Consider the following 18002-nt stretch of genomic DNA (forward strand, 5'->3'; position numbering starts at 1 on the left):
TGGTTTTAAAAACAACTAGAAATTGTAGTTTTACAACAAGAAAATAAGTAAAAAAATGCACAGACTAGTGTTCAAAAATGTAGTCTAGTGTAGCAGTACTGTATTACAGTTGTGGGATAGTAGCCTTTAAACAGAAAAAGTATCGACTATTCTAGCAGTAGTAGTACCTGGTCCCATATCTGTTTGTACTGTCTTGGTAACTCATGTATTTACATTTATATGGTCAGTGCTAGGTGTGTCTCATCGGTTGGGCATGGTCAGGCTGTGTTCGTCCTCCACCAGTTAGGTCAGTGTGGTTGGTGTTGGTTGTGGTCAGGTCAGTTTGGTCAGTGTTGGTTGTGGTCAGGTTATTGAACCAGCAACCAGCCACTGGTTATGGTCAGAGTTAAAAGTCAGTGTTGGTTGTGGTCATTCTCCTCCACCGACCAGGTCAGTGGATATGGTCAGTGGTGGCTGGTTGTGGTCAGTGGAGGCTGGTGGCTGGTTGTGGTCAGTGGAGGCTAGTGGCTGGTTGTGGTCAGTGGTGGCTGGTTGTGGTCAGTGGTGGCTGGTTGTGGTCAGTGGAGGCTGGTTGTGGTCAGTGGAGGCTGGTGGCTGGTTGTGGTCAGTGGAGGCTAGTGGCTGGTTGTGGTCAGTGGTGGCTGGTTGTGGTCAGTGGAGGCTGGTGGCTGGTTGTGGTCAGTGGAGGCTGGTGGCTGGTTGTGGTCAGTGGTGGCTGGTTGTGGTCAGTGGAGGCTGGTTGTGGTCAGTGGAGGCTGGTTGTAGTCAGTGGTGCCTGGTTGTGGTCAGTGGAGGCTGGTGGCTGCTTGTGGTCAGTGGAGGCTAGTGGCTGGTTGTGGTCAGTGGTGGTTGGTTGTGATCAGTGGTGGCTGGTTGTGGTCAGTGGTGGCTGGTTGTGGTCAGTGGAGGCTGGTTGTAGTCAGTGGAGGCTGGTGGCTGGTTGTGGTTAGTGGAGGCTGGTTGTGGTCAGTGGAGGCTGGTTGTGGTCAGTGGTGGCTGGTGATCGGTTGTGGTCAGTGGAGGCTGGTTGTGGTCAGTGGAGGCAAGTTGTGGTCAATGGAGGCTGGTGGCTGGTTGTGGTCAGTGGAGTCTGGTTGTGGTCAGTGGTGGCTGGTGACCGGTTGTGGTTAGTGGTGGCTGGTTGGGGTCAGTAGAGGCTGGTTGTGGTCAGTGGTGCCTGGTTGTGGTCAGTGGAGGCTGGTGGCTGGTTGTGGTCAGTGGAGGCTAGTGGCTGGTTGTGGTCAGTGGTGGCTGGTTGTGGTCAGTGGAGGCTGGTGGCTGGTTGTGGTCAGTGGTGGCTGGTTGTGGTCAGTGGAGGCTGGTTGTGGTCAGTGAAGGCTGGTTGTGGTCAGTGAAGGCTGGTTGTGGTCAGTGGAGGCTGGTGGCTGGTTGTGGTCAGTGGAGGCTGGTGGCTGGTTGTGGTCAGTGGAGGCTGGTTGTGGTCAGTGGTGGCTGGTGATCGGTTGTGGTCAGTGGAGGCTGGTTGTGGTCAGTGGAGGCAGGTTGTGGTCAATGGAGGCTGGTGGCTGGTTGTGGTCAGTGGAGTCTGGTTGTGGTCAGTGGTGGCTGGTGACCGGTTGTGGTTAGTGGTGGCTGGTTGGGGTCAGTAGAGGCTGGTTGTGGTCAGTGGTGCCTGGTTGTGGTCAGTGGTGGCTAGTTGTGGTCAGTGGAGGCTGGTTGTGGTCAGTGGAGGATGGTTGTGGTCAGTGGAGGCTGGTGGCTGGTTGTGGTCAGTGGTGGCTGGTTGTGGTCAGTGGAGGCTGGTGGCTGGTTGTGGTCAGTGGAGGCTGGTGGTTGGTTGTGGTCAGTGGAGAGTGGTTGTGGTCAGTGGAGGCTGGTGGCTGGTTGTGGTCAGTGGTGGCTGGTGGCTGGTTGTGGTCAGTGGAGGCTGGTTGTGGTCATTGGAGGCTGGTTGTGGTCAGTGGTGGCTGGTTGTGGTCAGTGGCGGCAGGTTGTGGTCAGTAGAGGCTGCTTGTCATTCTGGGTGTGAGCCTCATGGTCAGGCTGTGTTCATGTTTATTCTCAACAGGTTGCTGTGACAGGTTATATTTGTTGTAGGGGTCAGTAGTGATTGTGGTGGTGGTCAGTAGTGGTTGTTGTCAGTAGTGATTGTGGTCAGTAGTGATTGTGGTCAGTAGTGATTGTGGTCAGTGGTGGTTGTTGTCAGTGGTGGTTGTTGTCAGTAGTGGTTGTGGTCAGTAGTGATTGTGGTCAGTAGTGATTGTGGTCAGTAGTGGTTGTGGTCAGTAGTGGTTGTGGTCAGTAGTGATTGTGGTCAGTAGTGGTTGTGGTCAGTAGTGGTTGTGGTTATGTTGTGGTCATCTGTCTTGGTATGAACCTCATTGCCAGACTGTGTTCATCCTCCACGGGTTGCTGTGACAGGTTGTTTGTCTGCCTGATGCTGCTCAGTGTGTTGCCATGACGAGGACACACCGTGTACCGCGACAACAGCGTCACCAGGACAGCCTTCATCATCATCATGGCGATGTGTTTACCCACACAGGAGCGGGGGCCACAGCCGAACGGCTGGAAAAAACGACTGGGCACCTGATGGAAAGAGGAGAGGTCAAACATAGCCTGGTACCAGATTGGTTTGTGCTGTCTTGTCAACTCCTACGGTCGTTATAATGTTCGGCATGAATCAAATGAGTTGGCAAGACGACACAAACAGATCTGGAACCAGGTAAACCACACGCTACTTCTGAATAATTTCACAGACTTGTCCATCAATTATGACAACACATCAGTTTGCAATACAATGCTTTTAAGCAATTAGGACCACCCCAACTCCCACTTACAGTTTTATCAAAGTTTTCCAAGCTGAATTCGTTGGGTTTGGGGAAGAACTCAGTTTTGTGCATGAGCCCTATGTTGAGGATGATGTTGGTTCCCTTGGAAACCTTAGTCCCATCAATGATGTCATCTTCCAGCGCCTTCCTCATGGTGAAGTCTACCACAGGATGGAACCTCATGGACTCATTGATAAAACTCTGCAGCACTCTGAAGTTCTGGAAGTCAACTGTCATTACATCCTTCTCTCCTGTGGATAGAAGTGAACAGGAGATTGTCAGCATGTTGTGCCTAAAATATATAATTTGTCATCTGTGAGATATTTGTCTCAGTTATTAGTCAAGGGTGGCTCAGTGAGTAAGAGTATGGTGCCAGCAAGATTGTGGGTTCAAGTCCCGCAGAGATCATTAACACATACTAAAAACAGATGCACTCACGGTACTGTAAGTTGCTGTCGCTTTGGATAAAATCGTCTGCTATGTGGCATATATCATATATTATTAGAAATTCCACCTAATTGTTGAAACCCCCTTTATTTGAAAGGTGTGATCATAGTCACCTATGAGAGTGCTGATCTCCTCTACAATCCTCATCTCCACCTCAGGGTTCTGCTTCAGCAGCATGAGCATGAAGAACAGACTGATGGACAGAGTGTCTGGGGCTGCTATCACCATCTCCAACACACACTGTCTCACGTCGTCCGCCGACAGCTCTCCATGGTTCTGGTCAACACACACGCACGCACGCACGCACGCACACACACACACACACACACACACACACACACACAGAGAGAGTATAAGATCGACAGGTTTCTCTTAGTGACACCCTATACAATGATATGATTGATGTATGATCAGCAGAACAGACCTGGGCAAAGATGAGTTCTGAGGTGAAGTCAATATCATCATCCAGTTTTTCAGATTCACTGATAATTCTTCTTTTGGTTTCAATAAGGCTTTCCATCACGTCCTGTAGATCCTTGCTAGAAACACTTGATTAAAACTATACACCTTCATTTACGCAAACCCCCCGAAGAGTGACCACCACCAATGTAAACATTAGAGACATTGGAGACTTTAAGTGCATGTGTGAACTTACGCTGCTTGTTGGTGCCTCTTGTACATCCATCCACATTTGAAGAAGATATCAGGCTTGATCAGAACCGTTTGCCAGGTGTCAAAGTAGTGTTGAATCTTCAATAGCAGCTCTTTCTCTGAGTTACATAAAGTACAAGGCACACAGTCAAAGCTTGGCATAATTCAATGTGTTAAGGATGTCCATTTACAATACATTGAAAGTAGTGAGTCATTTAGCAGACGCTCTTATCCAGAGCCACTTACAGTAGTGAGTCATTTAGCAGACTCTCTTATCCAGAGCCACTAACAGTAGTGAGTTATTTAGCAGACTCTCTTATCCAGAGCCACTTACAGTTAATGTATTCATCTTAAGATAGCCGGGTGGGACAACCACATATCACAGTCATAGTATGTACACTTTTCCTCAATAAAGTAGCTATCAGCAAATTCAGAGCTAGTAAAGGGGTGGGGGGGGGATTGATGTGAGAAGGGGGTGGGGTGGGGTGGGGGGGGGGGTGGTGTGGTATTATTTAAGATACTCTGTGAAGGGGTAGGGTTTCAGATGTTTCCGGAAGATGGGAAGGGACTCTGCTGTCCTAGCTTCAGGGGGAAGCTGGTTCCACCATTGGGGTGCCAGGACAGAGAAGAGACGTCCCCACATGCATATAGGCACATCCACACAGACAAACCCCTCCCCCCGCACACACACCCAGCCACTGACCGTTGAGAGGCACCCTGAGGAACAGTTTGTTAGAAATGTCCACTACGATGCATCTCAGCAGGTTGAGAACATCTACGTGTCCAGAGGGGTCAGTCATCTCCTGCAGACGCTCCAGGTGCCTGTCTGTAGCACTCACACAGATCCCCACTGTCCTCTGCAGACCAGGCCCTGTCAGAGCTGACACACACCACACCAAGGATGGGCTCAATTCCATTTCAATTCAGACAATTCAGGAAGAATTCCATTGACTGAATTGAAATCACCCTGAACAATTAATAAAATGGCCACCGGACTATTTACATTAAATAGTAACTGCAAAACACCAGTCTGAATGTCAACAGTGAAGAGGCGTCTCCGGGATGCTGGCCTTCTAGGCAGAGTTGCAAAGAAAAAGCCATATCTCAGACTGGCCAATAAAAATAAAAGATTAAAATGGGCAAAAGAACACAGACACTGGACAGAGGAACTCTGCCTAGAAGGACAGCATCCCAGAGTCGCCTCTTCACTGTTGACGTTGAGGCTGATATTTTACGGGTACTATTTAATGAAGCTGCCAGTTGAGGACTTGTGAGGCGTCTGTTTCTCAAACTAGACACTCTAATGTACTTGTCCTCACGCTCAGTTGTGCACCGGGGCCTCCCACTCCTCTTTCTATTCTGGTTAGAGCCAGTTTGCGCTGTTCTGTGAAAGGATTAGTATACAGTGTTGTACGAGATCTTCAGTTTCTTGGCAATTTCTCGCATGGAATAGCCTTCATTTCTCAGAACAAGAATAGACTCATGAGTTTCAGAAGAAAGTTCTTTGTTTCTGGACATTTTGAGCCTGTAATCAAACCCACAAATGCTGATGCTCCAGATACTCAACTAGTCTAAAGAAGGCCAGTTTCATTGCTTCTTTAATCTGTAAAATAGTTTTCAGCTGTGCTAACATAATTGCAAAAGGTTTTTTTAAATGATCAATTAGCTTTTTAAAATGATAAACTTGGATTCTAACACAACGTGCCATTGGAACACAGGAGTGATGGTTGCTGATAATGGGCTTCTGTACGCATATGTAGATATTCCATAAAAATCAGCCGTTTCCAGCTACATTAGTCATTTACAACATTAACAATGTCTACACTGTATTTCTGATCAATTTGATGTTATTTTAATGGACAAAAAATGTGCTTTTCTTTCAAAAACAAGGACATTTCTAAGTGACCCCAAACTTTTGAACGGTAGTGTGTATATATATATATATATATACACACAGTTGAAGTCGGAAGTTTACCTACACTTAGGTTGGAGTCATTAAAACTAGTTTTTCAACCACTCCACACATTTCTTTAAACAGCTTGGAAAATTCCAGAAAATGATGTCATGGCTTTAGAAGATTCTGATTAGCTATTTGACATCATCTGAGTCAATTGGAGGTGTACCTGTGGATGTACTTCAAGGTCTAACTTCAAACTCAGTGCTTCTTTGCTTGACATCATGGAAAAATCAAAAGAAATCAGCCAAGACATCAGAAAACAATTGTAGACCTCCTCAAGTCTGGTTCATCCGTGGCAGCAATTTCCAAATGCCTGAAGGTACCACGTTCACCTGTACAAACAATAGTACACAAGTATAAACACCATGGGACCACGTAGCTATCATACCACTCAGGAAGGAGGTGCGTTGTGTCTACGAGAGATGAACGTACTTTGGTGAGAAAAGTACAAATCAATCCCAGAACAACAGCAAAATACCTTGTGAAGATGCTGGAGGAAATTGGTACAAAAATATCTATATCCACAGTAAAACGAGTCATATATCGACATAACCTGAAAGGCCACGCAGAAGAAGCCACTGCTCCAAAATGCCATAAAAAAGCCAGACTATGGTTTGCAACTGCACATGGGGACAAAGATCGTTATTTTTGGAGAAATGTCCAATGGTCTGATGAAACAATAATAGAACTGTTTGGGCATAATGACCCTCGTTATGTTTGGAGGAGAAAGGGGGAGGATTGCCAGCCAAAGAACACCATCCCAACCGTGAAGCACGGGGGTGGCAGCATCATGTTGTGGGGGTGCTTTGCTGCAGGAGGGACTGGTGCACTTCACAAAATAGATGGCATCATGAGGGAGGGACATTTTGTGGATATATGGAAGCAATATCTCAACATCAGTCAGGAAGTTAACTTCACTAGGGTAGGGGGCAGCATTCGGAATTTTCGATGAAAAGCGTGCCCATAGTAAACTGCCTGCTACTCAGGCCTAGAAGCTAGGATATGCATATAATTGGTAGATTTGGATAGAAAACACTCAAGTTTCCAAAACTGTTAAAATAATGTCTGTGAGTACAGTGAGGGAAAAAAGTATTTGATCCCCTGCTGATATTGTACGTTTGCCCACTAACAAAGAAATGATCAGTCTATAATTTTAATGGTAGGTTTATTTGAACAGTGAGAGACAGAATAACAACTAAAAAATCCAGAAAAACGCACGTCAAAAATTTTATAAAATGATTTGCATTTTGAATTCTCAGCTGCAAGATAAGGTCAGTAATCTTTATTCATTAGTTTGGGGTTAAATTCTAAACTTACTAAAAATGGACTTAGAATGGACTGGATTAAATTCCTATAAAGCATTGGTCAAGATAAATGTGAGGGAGGATTTTAACTGTTAACCTGTTGGGGCTAGGGGGCAGTATTTGCACAGCTGGATAAAAAAACGTACCCGATTTAAGCTGGTTACTACTCTTGCCCAGAAACGAGAATATGCATATAATTAGTAGATTTGGATAGAAAACATTCTAAAGTTTCTAAAACTGTTTGAATGGTGTCTGTGAGTATAACAGAACTCATATGGCAGGCCAAAACCTGAGAAGATTCCATACAGGAAGTGCCCTGTCTGACACTTTGTTGTCCTTCTGTTGCATCTCTATCGACATTACAGCATCTGTGCTGTAACGTGACACTTTCTAAGGCTTCCATTGGCTCTCTAAAGGCGCCAGAAAGTGTAATGGGGTGTCTGCAGTCTCTGGGCTAAGTACAGCAGCTCTGTTTGTGAGTGGTCAGGCTGGGAACAGTGACACTGGAGATGCGCGTTCATGAGAATTCTCAATTTTTTTCTTTCAGCCTTTGAATGAATACAATGTCGCCCGGTTGGAATATTATCGCTATTTTACGAGAAAAATCGCATAAAAATAGATTTTAAACAGCGTTTGACATGCTTCGAAGTACGGTAATGGAATATTTTGAATTTTGTCTCACGAAATGTGCTCGCGCGTCACCCTTCGGATACTGACCTGAACGCACGAACAAAACGAAGCTATTTGAATATAACTATGGATTATTTGGAACCAAAACCATTTGTTGTTGAAGTAGAAGTCCTGGGAGTGCATTCTGACGAAGAACAGCAAAGGTAATCCAATTGTTCTTATAGTAAATCTGAGTTTGGTGAGGGCCAAACTTGGTGGGTGTCAAATTAGCTAGCCGTGATGGCCGGGCTATGTACTCAGAATATTACAAAATGTGCTTTCACCGAAAAGCTATTTTAAAATCTGACACCGCGATTGCATAAAGGAGTTCTGTATCTATAATTCTTAAAATAATTGTTATGTATTTTGTGAACATTAATCGTGAGTAATTTAGTAAATTCACTGGAAGTTTGCGGTGGGTATGCTAGTTCTGAACATCACATGCTAATGTAAAAAGCTGGTTTTTGATATAAATATGAACTTGATTGAACAAAACATGCATGTATTGTATAACATAATGTCCTAGGAGTGTCATCTGATGAAGATCATCAAAGGTTAGTGCTGCATTTAGCTGTGGTTTTGGTTTTTGTGACATATATGCTTGCTTTGAAAATGGCTGTGTGATTATTTTTGGCAGGGTACTCTCCTGACATAATCTAATGTTTTGCTTTCGCTGTAAAGCCTTTTTGAAATCGGACAATGTGGTTAGATTAATGAGAGTCTTGTCTTTAAAATGGTGTAAAATAGTCATATGTTTGAGAAATTGAAGTTATAGCATTTTTGAGGTATTTGTATTTCGCGCCACGCGATTCCACTGGCTCTTGACTAGGTGGGACGCAAACGTCCCACCTTGCCCAGGGAGGTTAAAAGGGGAATGAAAGCTTAGTTGGTTTCAGGACCTAAGGTGTTAGACACTGAACCATTGCCCAGAAATTATTCGGCAGAGCAGACCAAAATATTAGCATTAACTAGAGCTGGCGTAATAAGAAAGGAGAGAAAAGTTACTATTTACACAGACAAGCACATAGGCATTTAAAACCATACAAAGCAGCACAGATAAATCTTAAAGAAGATAAGACACTTGACAGAGAATTGTTACAGGATAGCCAAGAAAGAATGCCCCAGTGAGAATTGGACATGTGGAAAATGAAAAGGGCAATCCTACAAGAGAAGGTCTGACAGGATAATTTACTAATCTTGCCAAAGACACTGTTTAGATATGCGGCAATATTGACACATGGGCGGAGCCAGGTGTCAACAGGGAGGAAGGATGGTAGAGCAGGTAAGGAAACACTGCAGGTTAGGAAAGACTTAGTGGCCTAGAGGATAATTACTTTAAAAAAATGTGTAGAATATCCATTCCAACATTTGGAAATGGACCTTATTGAACTATTCCGAAGTGAGGGGAAGAAGTGGTGTTTAACAATAATAGATAAGTATAGCAAATGGGTAGAAGCGTAACCAACTTACTTAGTGGACACAATTATGGTAGCTAAAATATGAGGTCAAGATATTATCCCTAGAGTGGTTTACTAGGATCTATCTCTTTAACCTGTTAGGGCTAGGGGGCAGCATTGACACGGCTGGATAAAAAACATACCCGATTTAATCTGGTTACCACTCCTACTCAGTAACTAGAATATGCATATACTTATTACATATGGATAGAAAACACCCTAAATTTTCTAAAACTGTTTGAATGGTGTCTGTGAGTATAACAGAACTCAAATGGCAGGTCAAAACCTGAGAGATTCCTTTACAGGAAGTGGCCTGTCTGACCATTTGTTGAACTTCTTTTCCATCTCTATCATTTACTAAGGATCTCTGCTCTAACGTGACACTTCCCACGTCGTCCATAGGCGCTCAGAGCCCGGGAAAAAACAGAATGTCGTCATTCCAGCCCCAGGCTGAAACACATTATCGCCTTTCTCAAGTGGCCGATCAAGAGACACTAGCTTATGCGCGTGACCCCGACCGCCACCGCCTTTGGGATTTTTTCCTCTGTTTGCCGAAAAGGAGATTCCCTGTCGGAATATTATCGCTTTTCTACGAGAAAAATGTCGTAAAAATTGATTTTAAACAGCGGTTGACATGCTTCGAAGTACGGTAATGGAATACTTAGAATTTTATTGTCACGAATTGCGCCAAGCGCGTGACACTTCTTTACTATTTCGGATAGTGTCTGGAACGCACGAACAAGACGCCGCTATTCGGATATAACGATGGATTATTTTGGACCAAACCAACATTTGTTATTGAAGTAGCTGTCCTGGGTGTGTATTCTGACGAAGACAACAAAAGGTAATGAAATTTTTATAATAGTAAATATGATTATGGTGAGTGCTAAACTTGCCGGGTGTCTAAATAGCGAGCCCGTGACGCCTGGGCTATGTACTTAGAATATTGCAAAATGTGCTTTCACCAAAAAGCTATTTTAAAATCGGACATATCGAGTGCATAGAGGAGGTCTGTATCTATAATTCTTAAAATAATTGTTATGCTTTTTGTGAACGTTTATCGTGAGTAATTTAGTAAAATGTTAGCGAATTCCCCGGAAGTTTGCGGGGGTATGCTAGTTCTGAACGTCACATGCTAATGTAAAAAGCTGGTTTTTGATATAAATATGAACTTGATTGAACAAAACATGCATGTATTGTATAACATAATGTCCTAGGGTTGTCATCTGATGAAGATCATCAAAGGTGAGTGCTGCATTTAGCTGTCTTCTGGGTTTTGGTGACATTATATGCTGGCTTGAAAAATGGGTGTCTGATTATTTCTGGCTTGGTACTCTGCTGACATAATCTAATGTTTTGCTTTCGTTGTAAAGCCTTTTTGAAATCGGACAGTGTGGTTAGATTAACGAGAGTCTTATCTTTAAATGGCTGTAAAATAGTCATATGTTTGAGAAATTGAAGTAATAGGATTTTTAAGGTTTTGAAAATCGCGCCACAGGATAGCAGTGGCTGTTACGTAGGTGGGACGAATTCATGATGAATTACATTCAGCTAATCAGGTAGAACAAATAGAATGCCAGAGTTAGAGAGACAAGAACAGGTAGACATAGAAGTTGAATATATATACTAACAGACACACGAGAAGACTGTTTGTTAACCAAAACCGTATGTCCAAGATTTTGTGTCCAACATGTGAATTATAGAATAAGGAGTCAAAGAAGATCAAGATGTAGGATTTAAGGTAAACATTAAACAATTCCCTAGGAAAGCAAATAACTTTACAGGGATTGGGTTGGCCAGATTGAAGTACTCGGCCAAACCACCTCGGTTCATTTTAACTGCTGATGAGTACCAGTGTTATAGATACAAGAATGGCACCGAGAACTTAGATGATTTTAAGGGCTGAAAGGTAATCGTTAATGTGACTGACTTAGGTTTAGAAGTACAGGACAAAATTCTTAACCTCACAGCACCTATAACTGATGTAGGGTGGGCTAGTACCAGCAAAGGACGCATACGACAGAAACTACCAAAAAGGGTGGTTAGGAACTTGCGCCCTGGGGTTATTGGACCAACCAGTTCGAGTTAGTCATCAGAGGCCAGCTATAGGAGGCTAAAGTAGGCACAGGAGGAGTTTTGACCAGGATGGGAGTTGCTTTGTCTAGATGGATGCTATTGGTATCCTCAGAGAAGTTCCAGATGAATACAAAGCTATGAATCAAATAGGTGAAGGCTTTACCACTATTTTGGTGGTTGACAATAAATAAAAATGTGGATTGGATTAATGACATCTATTATAATCAACAGAGATTCATGAATGAAACCGGAGATGCAGTAAAGGGGTTCTCTGACCAATTATCCGCCACCCCCCTCATGACCTGGTAAAATAGACTAACTCTCGATATGTTATTGGCAGAAAAGGGCAGGGTAGGTAGAATGATTGGGTTTCATTGCTGCATGTACATTCCTGATAACACAGCTTTAGATAGATTAGTGACTAAGGCCCTGGCAGGTCTAAACAATTTGGCTCAAGAGTTAGCAGAAAACTCTGGGGTGGACACTGCACTCACGGGGTGGTTCGATAGTACCTTTGGGAAATGAAAGAATGTTGTAATCACTGTATTATGGGCTGCTTTCACCTGTATGAGTGTGTTAGTACTGTGTGGATGTTGTCTTGTCCCATGTGGGAGAGGTTTAATCACCAGAACTCCAGAGAGATCGATGATGCAGCAGATGGTGAGATATGGACCGATTCCGAGCTCCGACCAGTGGGAGGACGAATACAGGCCTCCAGACCTGGGAGATGGCTCCGTTTCTTTTAACCACGAGGAGCCAATGTTTAATGAGACCGTTTTCAATGTTTAGATGGACTGTTCCTTTCATGATAATTATGATGAAAATCCTGAAACGAAGTGTCATAATTGGAGATAGGCCCAGGACAGTCATTGATGAGTAACGGATGTATATACATGTATTGGTTTGGTTAATCCTTGTATCACAATTATGTTTCCATATAGCATTTGATAATCAATGTGAATTATTTTGTCATTTAAGGGTGGAATGATAAGGAAATTATATAATAAAGGTAAATTAATAAAGAATCCCTCCCTGAAACGTAACGGATTAGTAATTAGTAGATATGTAGCGTGTGTGATTAATAATTAACCTCTATGGGCTTGGTGGGACGCTTGCGTCCCACCTAGTCAGAGAGAGCGCTTCCTGTTTGGAATCTTCTCAGGTTTTGGCCTGCCAAATGAGTTCTGTTATACTCACAGACACCATTCAAACAGTTTTAGAAACTTTAGAGTGTTTTCTATCCAAATCAAGCAATTATATGCATATTCTAGTTACTGGGCAGGAGTAGTAACCAGATTAAATCGGGTACGTTTTTTATCCGGCCGTGCAAATACTGCCCCCTATCCCCAACAGTTTAAAGTACTGAACGTAAGTCCCATAAGGTCTAGTAGAAGAGAAATGTGTGTGTGTTAGTGGGCCTAAGGGAACTGTAGACATGTGTGTGTGTGACCCGACCTGAAGAGGCTTGGAAGAAACAGACAGTAACCTTCAAGGTCCCCCTAATCTCGGGGGAAAGGAACAGGCAGCGCTGGATAGTGATTAACAGTGGTGAGAAGTCCGGGGAGGGATACTATTCACCTACTGTTCGTGTGTATGGATGTGCGTAGGATATCTACTGTTTGTGTGGAGGTATGTGCGTAAGCGGGGAGGGAGCATAAAATGAACTTCTTTGTGTAATGTACTTCAGAACGTTCTCTGAATAAACTGTACAGACCTTTTGCAGAAAGCTGAGTCCTTGCCTAATTATTCTTTACCCAGTGTCTTACAAACCTTGGGGATTAGTCAAGGCTTATTGATTGTTAATTATTATCATTGGGATTTGAAAATTCCTGTGACAATATGGCAGGCGAAAACCTGAGAAAAATCCATCCAGAAAGTACTATTATTTTGAAAGGCTGTTTTTCCATCGAAAGCCTATCCACCATACAAAGACTTAGGACCCAGTTCACAATCTTTATGGCTTCTTCTACATGTGGTCAGTCTTTAGGCATTGTTTCAGGCTTTTACTCTGAAAATGAGGGAGATACAGCACTTTCAATGAGTGGACAGTGGAAATTTCCAGACATGACTCCAGCGCGTGATTGGGAGTGCGCCTTTCTTGTTTCTCCTTTTCTATTGACGAAGCTTTTGTCCGGTTGAAATATTATTGATTATTTATGACAAAAACAACCTGAGGATTGATTTTAAACATCGTTTGACATGTTTCTACAAACTTTTATTGTACTTTTTAGATTTTTTGTCTGTCTGTTGTGACCGCGCTTTGTTCCAATGAATTGTTGAACAAAACGCACCAATAAAACAGAGGTTTTTGGACATAAAGAGGGACTTATCGAACAAAACGAACATTTATTGTGTAACATGGAGTCTTCGGAGTGCAACCATATGAAGATCATCAAAGGTAAGTGATACATTTTATCGCTATTTCTGACTTTTGTTACTCCTCTTCTTGGCTGCTAACTGTTTGTAATGATTTGTCTTCTGGGCGCTGTTCTCAGATAATCGCATGGTTTGCTTTTGCTGTAAAGCCTTTTTGAAATCTGACACAGCGGTTGGATTAACAAAACGTTTATCTTTAAGCTGGTGTATAACATTTGTATCTTTTATGTATGTTTATTATGAGAATTTCTGTTTTGTTGAGTTTCACGCTCTGCAATTTCACGGGATGTTGTTTGAGACAGTGGATTATTGAACAAAACGTGCTAACAAAACGGAGGTTTTTGGATATAAACATGGACTTTATCGAACAAAACAAACATTTATTGAGTAAATGGGAGTCTTGTGAGTGCAAACATATGAAGCTCATCAAAGGTAAGTGATGCATTTTATCACTATTTCTGATTTGTGTTACTCCTCTACTTGGCTTGTTACTGTTTGTAATGATTTGTCTGCTGGGCGCTGTTCTCAGATAATCGCATGGTTTGCTTTCGTCGTAAAGCCTTTTTGAAATCTGACACCGTGGTTGGATTAACAAGAAGTTTATCTTTAAACCCATGTATAACACTTGTATGTTTCATGAATTTTTATAATGAGTATTTCTGTTTTTGAATTTGTCGCTCTGCAATTTCACTGGACGCTAGCATCCCAAACCCCCTACTGAGGTTCAAGCTTGGTCGCAAATGGGTCTTCCAAATGAACAATAACCCCAAGCATACTTCCAAAGTTGTGGCAAAATGGCTTAAGGACAACAAAGTCAAGGTATTCAAATGGCCATCACAAAGCCCTGACCTCAATCCCATAGAACATTTGTGGGCAGAACTGAAAAAGCGTGTGCGCAAGGAGGTCTACAAACCTTACTCAGTTACACCAGCTCTGTCAAGAGGAATGGGCCAAAATTCATCCAACTTATTGTGGGAAGCTTGTGGAAGGCTACCCGAAACTTTTGACCCAAGCTAAACAATTTAAAGGCAATGCTACCAAATACTAATCGAGTGTATGTAAACTTCTGACCCACTAGGAATGTGATGAAAGAAATAAAATCTGAAATAAATCATTCTCTCTAATATTACTCTGACATTTCACATTCTCAAAATAAAGTGGTGATCCTAACTGACCTAAGACAGGGAATTTTTACTAGGATTAAATGTCAGGAATTGCGAAAAACTGAGTTTAAATGTATTTGGCTAAGGTGTATGTAAACTTCCGACTTCAACTGTATACAGTGCATGTACAAATTACCTCGACTAACCTGTACCCCCACACATTGACTCTGTACCGGTACCCCCTGTATATAGCCTCATTATTGTTATTTTATTGTGTTACTTTGTATTATTTTTTACTTTAGTTTATTTGGTAAAAAATGTTGTAACTCTTTCTTTAACTGCATTGTTGGTTAAGGGCTTATAAGTAAGCATTTCACGGTAAGGTCTACACCTCTTGTATTCGGTGCATGTGACTAATAAAGTTTGATTTGAAATGGAATTGATCCCAACCCTGCACCAGACCAGAACATAAACTAATTTGATATCTAGTAAGAGTGAGTTAGTGTTAGTGAGTTAGATAATCATGTTAAATAAACATAAAGTCTCTGTCGTATACCTTTCACAAAATATGTCCTCACTTTTTTCCAGAGTGGGATGTCGCTGTTGAAGATGATACCTCTCCCATCCATCCCGATACACTGCAGTCCCTGTTTACTGGCGAACCGGGCTGTGTAGTGGGCACTCTTCAGGACATGGTAGACAGCAGAGGACCTGCAGCAAGAGTGAGAGACCAAGAGTATAATAAGTAGAGAGTCTCAAAGGAGTAGTGCTGATCTTGGATCAGTTTTTACTTTTCAATTATAATAAATGGACATGGGAGGTAGCTGATCTTAGAATCTCTTCCCGTTGATCCAGAAATTACTTGCTAAGAATGAGAGTCTCTTCTCCGTTGATCCAGACCCGAACCATACTCCCATATCTCTTGTTGTAGTAATTACAGGCTGTTCCTATCCCGCTCCAGATGAACCTAGAGTAGGACAGGATTGGACCCAGACCAGCCCAGAAGAAAGGACCTGCCATAGAGGTACGTACAGTAGAGACGCAGGTTAGTACAGGATTGCTACTTGCCACCTTCTTACAGTAATAACCGTTATATTAGATGAATAGCCAATGTCTTTCTAGTTAACTATTGGCTATCAACTTTTATGAGATATTAGAGATACAATTCCAAAATGTATTAAACCTCAAAAGGTTTAATCTTCAAATGATCAAACAAAAAGACATTATGACATTTCATATTACACGGTAGTGATAGTTGTTAGACGGAGAGAGAGTGGCTGTGTTTTCCCCGTAGACACATTCACACATCATTCATACATCATTGGTCTTACCTGGTATGTGTGAGGTATTAGTGAGGCACCAGGTCGTGATGAGCAGGAGAGAGAGCAGCAGCAGCAGCAGCAGGGCTTCAGACATGCTAGTGTCGTCCACTATACTGGTAGCCATTACAGTGAGGAGGTCTGGAGGCTGCTGTGTTATGATGACAGCTGGAGCACTCTGCTATTAATTATTCTCCTTCCAAGTATTATCTCCCCAGGGAAAAGGTCTTCTGACTTACTTCAAGGAGACTACCTGGTTAAATATTTTAAAAGTAAATCATGTCCCACTGGTTTGCACCTCACCGAAGTAGGTGTCGCTTATCTATTGGGACAGCCGAAGAAAAAAGGCTTCTAAGAGACTACTGTATATGTATTGAATCACCCTGAATTTCCAGAACCAAATTACACCCTATTCCCTATGTAGTGTACACTTTTTTTTAATACCAGAGCCCTATAGGTCCTGGTTAAAAGTAGTGCACTAAATAGGGAATAGGGTGCCATTTGGGACGTAGACAGGGGGATTCAAATTGTCAAAACAAAATAGGGAAGCATTAAACTCCGTGACAACCCTTGCTCTCTTTTCATCCCCTTTTTAATATTTCTCCTGTCCTTGCCCTATGGGGTTGGTACAACATGTGAACACGGTAACAAGGTCACCATAACACACCCACGGAAAGCTTTTCAAGTTGACCAGTTGTACTATTGCATGAACAGTTCCAGATGTCTTACCAAGGCTAGAGTTATTAAATTAGACATCAACGATATTGTATTAGAACCTTCTGAAACCAGAGGGAAGGCTGAGGTGTTTGTCATTTTATCAGAATGTACTAATGCTGTTGTTTCTTTATATATTGAAGAAACTTGGTCAGCTTTGTTCTCGTCATCATCCCCTCTAGAAGTTTTTTTTGCTGTAACATTGTATAATACAGATTTTAATTATTTTTTATGTTTAAAATTGTACAAATTTCAATTATATTTCTTATTCTGTTATAGGCCTCTTTTCAAGAATATCCCTCTTGACACTTCTTCTTCCACAGAGAGAAAACAATTCCCTCCAGTTAATTAGACATACAGACAAAAAGTTCCCCCTATTTATAGAATTGTCATTATGTAGGAAAAGGATAATACTCACCGCTCTCATCCTGGACTGCCCCAGAGTAGTCTGCCTCTAGCCTGGCTACAGTTTGTGTCCGTCTCCTGTGTAGCCACTGCTGTGCCTCTGTTTCTTCTCCTGGTTGGTTTTAAAGATGATCAGCGTTCTTTTATCTGATAAATCCCAGGCATCCAAGCTTTTGAATATCAACTTACCGGTTGCTTGGTTACACTACCAATTTAGGCCCTCAAGGCCCTCTCACCAAAACACTGCCAAAGCAAAACAATAGAGCTATAGTGAAGGGCCTGGCTACCTTTTAACTGGAAAAGTATACCCCAAAAGGAACAAAAAAAGACTTAATGTTGGAGATTATAGAGTAGACCTGGTCTCTCAAGTATGACCGTAGGTCTTTCATTTTGATTGAAACAGGCTCACTTAACCTTCAACAGAAAGCAAACCACCGTATAATTCATCATCTGAAGAAAGAAATAAATTAAACAGGTCAGACTGACCCAGCTAATTTGAGGATAAGAATAGGGCTTTTATCCAGCAAACTTACAACAGAAGAAATGTTAAGAATACATTTGCCCCTGTCTGTCAATAAGTTGGAGAAGGGAAAGACCTTGTCAGTTGTACAACTGAATGCATCTTGCGCATTTAACCCAAAACCTGTGGGTCAGAAAGGTGCCAGGGGCTGTCTTTCAGCACCCAGAGAACAGTGGATTAACTGCCTTGCTCATTGGCAGAACTACAGATTTTTA

At 42.4% G+C, this 18002-nt stretch overlaps 1 protein-coding gene across 4 annotated transcripts; it reads right to left on the bottom strand.

Annotated features, from left to right (window-relative positions):
* Positions 1-1829: 1829 nt before the first annotated feature.
* On the bottom strand, positions 1830-17538 carry cyp19a1b (cytochrome P450, family 19, subfamily A, polypeptide 1b). Of its 4 annotated transcripts, none has more exons than XM_014170282.2 (10): positions 17281-17538; positions 16161-16470; positions 15692-15842; positions 15386-15540; positions 4591-4767; positions 3892-4006; positions 3661-3784; positions 3350-3512; positions 2799-3040; positions 1830-2547 (listed from the first exon to the last, which is right to left on the bottom strand). In XM_014170282.2, exons 2-10 carry the CDS (start codon positions 16273-16275, stop codon positions 2308-2310), a joined length of 1482 nt encoding a protein of 493 aa, XP_014025757.1. In that variant the 5' UTR covers positions 16276-16470; positions 17281-17538; the 3' UTR covers positions 1830-2307. The 4 variants fall into 4 exon arrangements, with proteins under 4 accessions (XP_014025757.1, XP_014025760.1, XP_014025758.1 ...); XM_014170285.2 differs by having other exon boundaries at positions 16161-16397; positions 17281-17537; XM_014170283.2 differs by having other exon boundaries at positions 1831-2547; positions 16161-16401; positions 17281-17536.
* Between the last annotated feature and the right edge of the window lie 464 nt (positions 17539-18002).

Source organism: Salmo salar, chromosome ssa23 (assembly GCF_905237065.1).
Source record: "Salmo salar chromosome ssa23, Ssal_v3.1, whole genome shotgun sequence".
Lineage (NCBI taxonomy): Eukaryota > Metazoa > Chordata > Actinopteri > Salmoniformes > Salmonidae > Salmo > Salmo salar.

Coding starts and splice junctions, on each gene's coding strand:
- cyp19a1b (XM_014170282.2), bottom strand. CDS start 16,275: ATGGCTACCAGTATAGTGGACGACACTAGCATGTCTGAAGCCCTGCTG. Junction 15,843..16,160: donor TAATACCTCACACATACCAG/GTAAGACCAATG, acceptor CCTCTATGGCAG/GTCCTTTCTTCTGGGCTGGT. Junction 4,768..15,385: donor GAGGACATATTTTGTGAAAG/GTATACGACAGA, acceptor GGTGTGTGTCAG/CTCTGACAGGGCCTGGTCTG.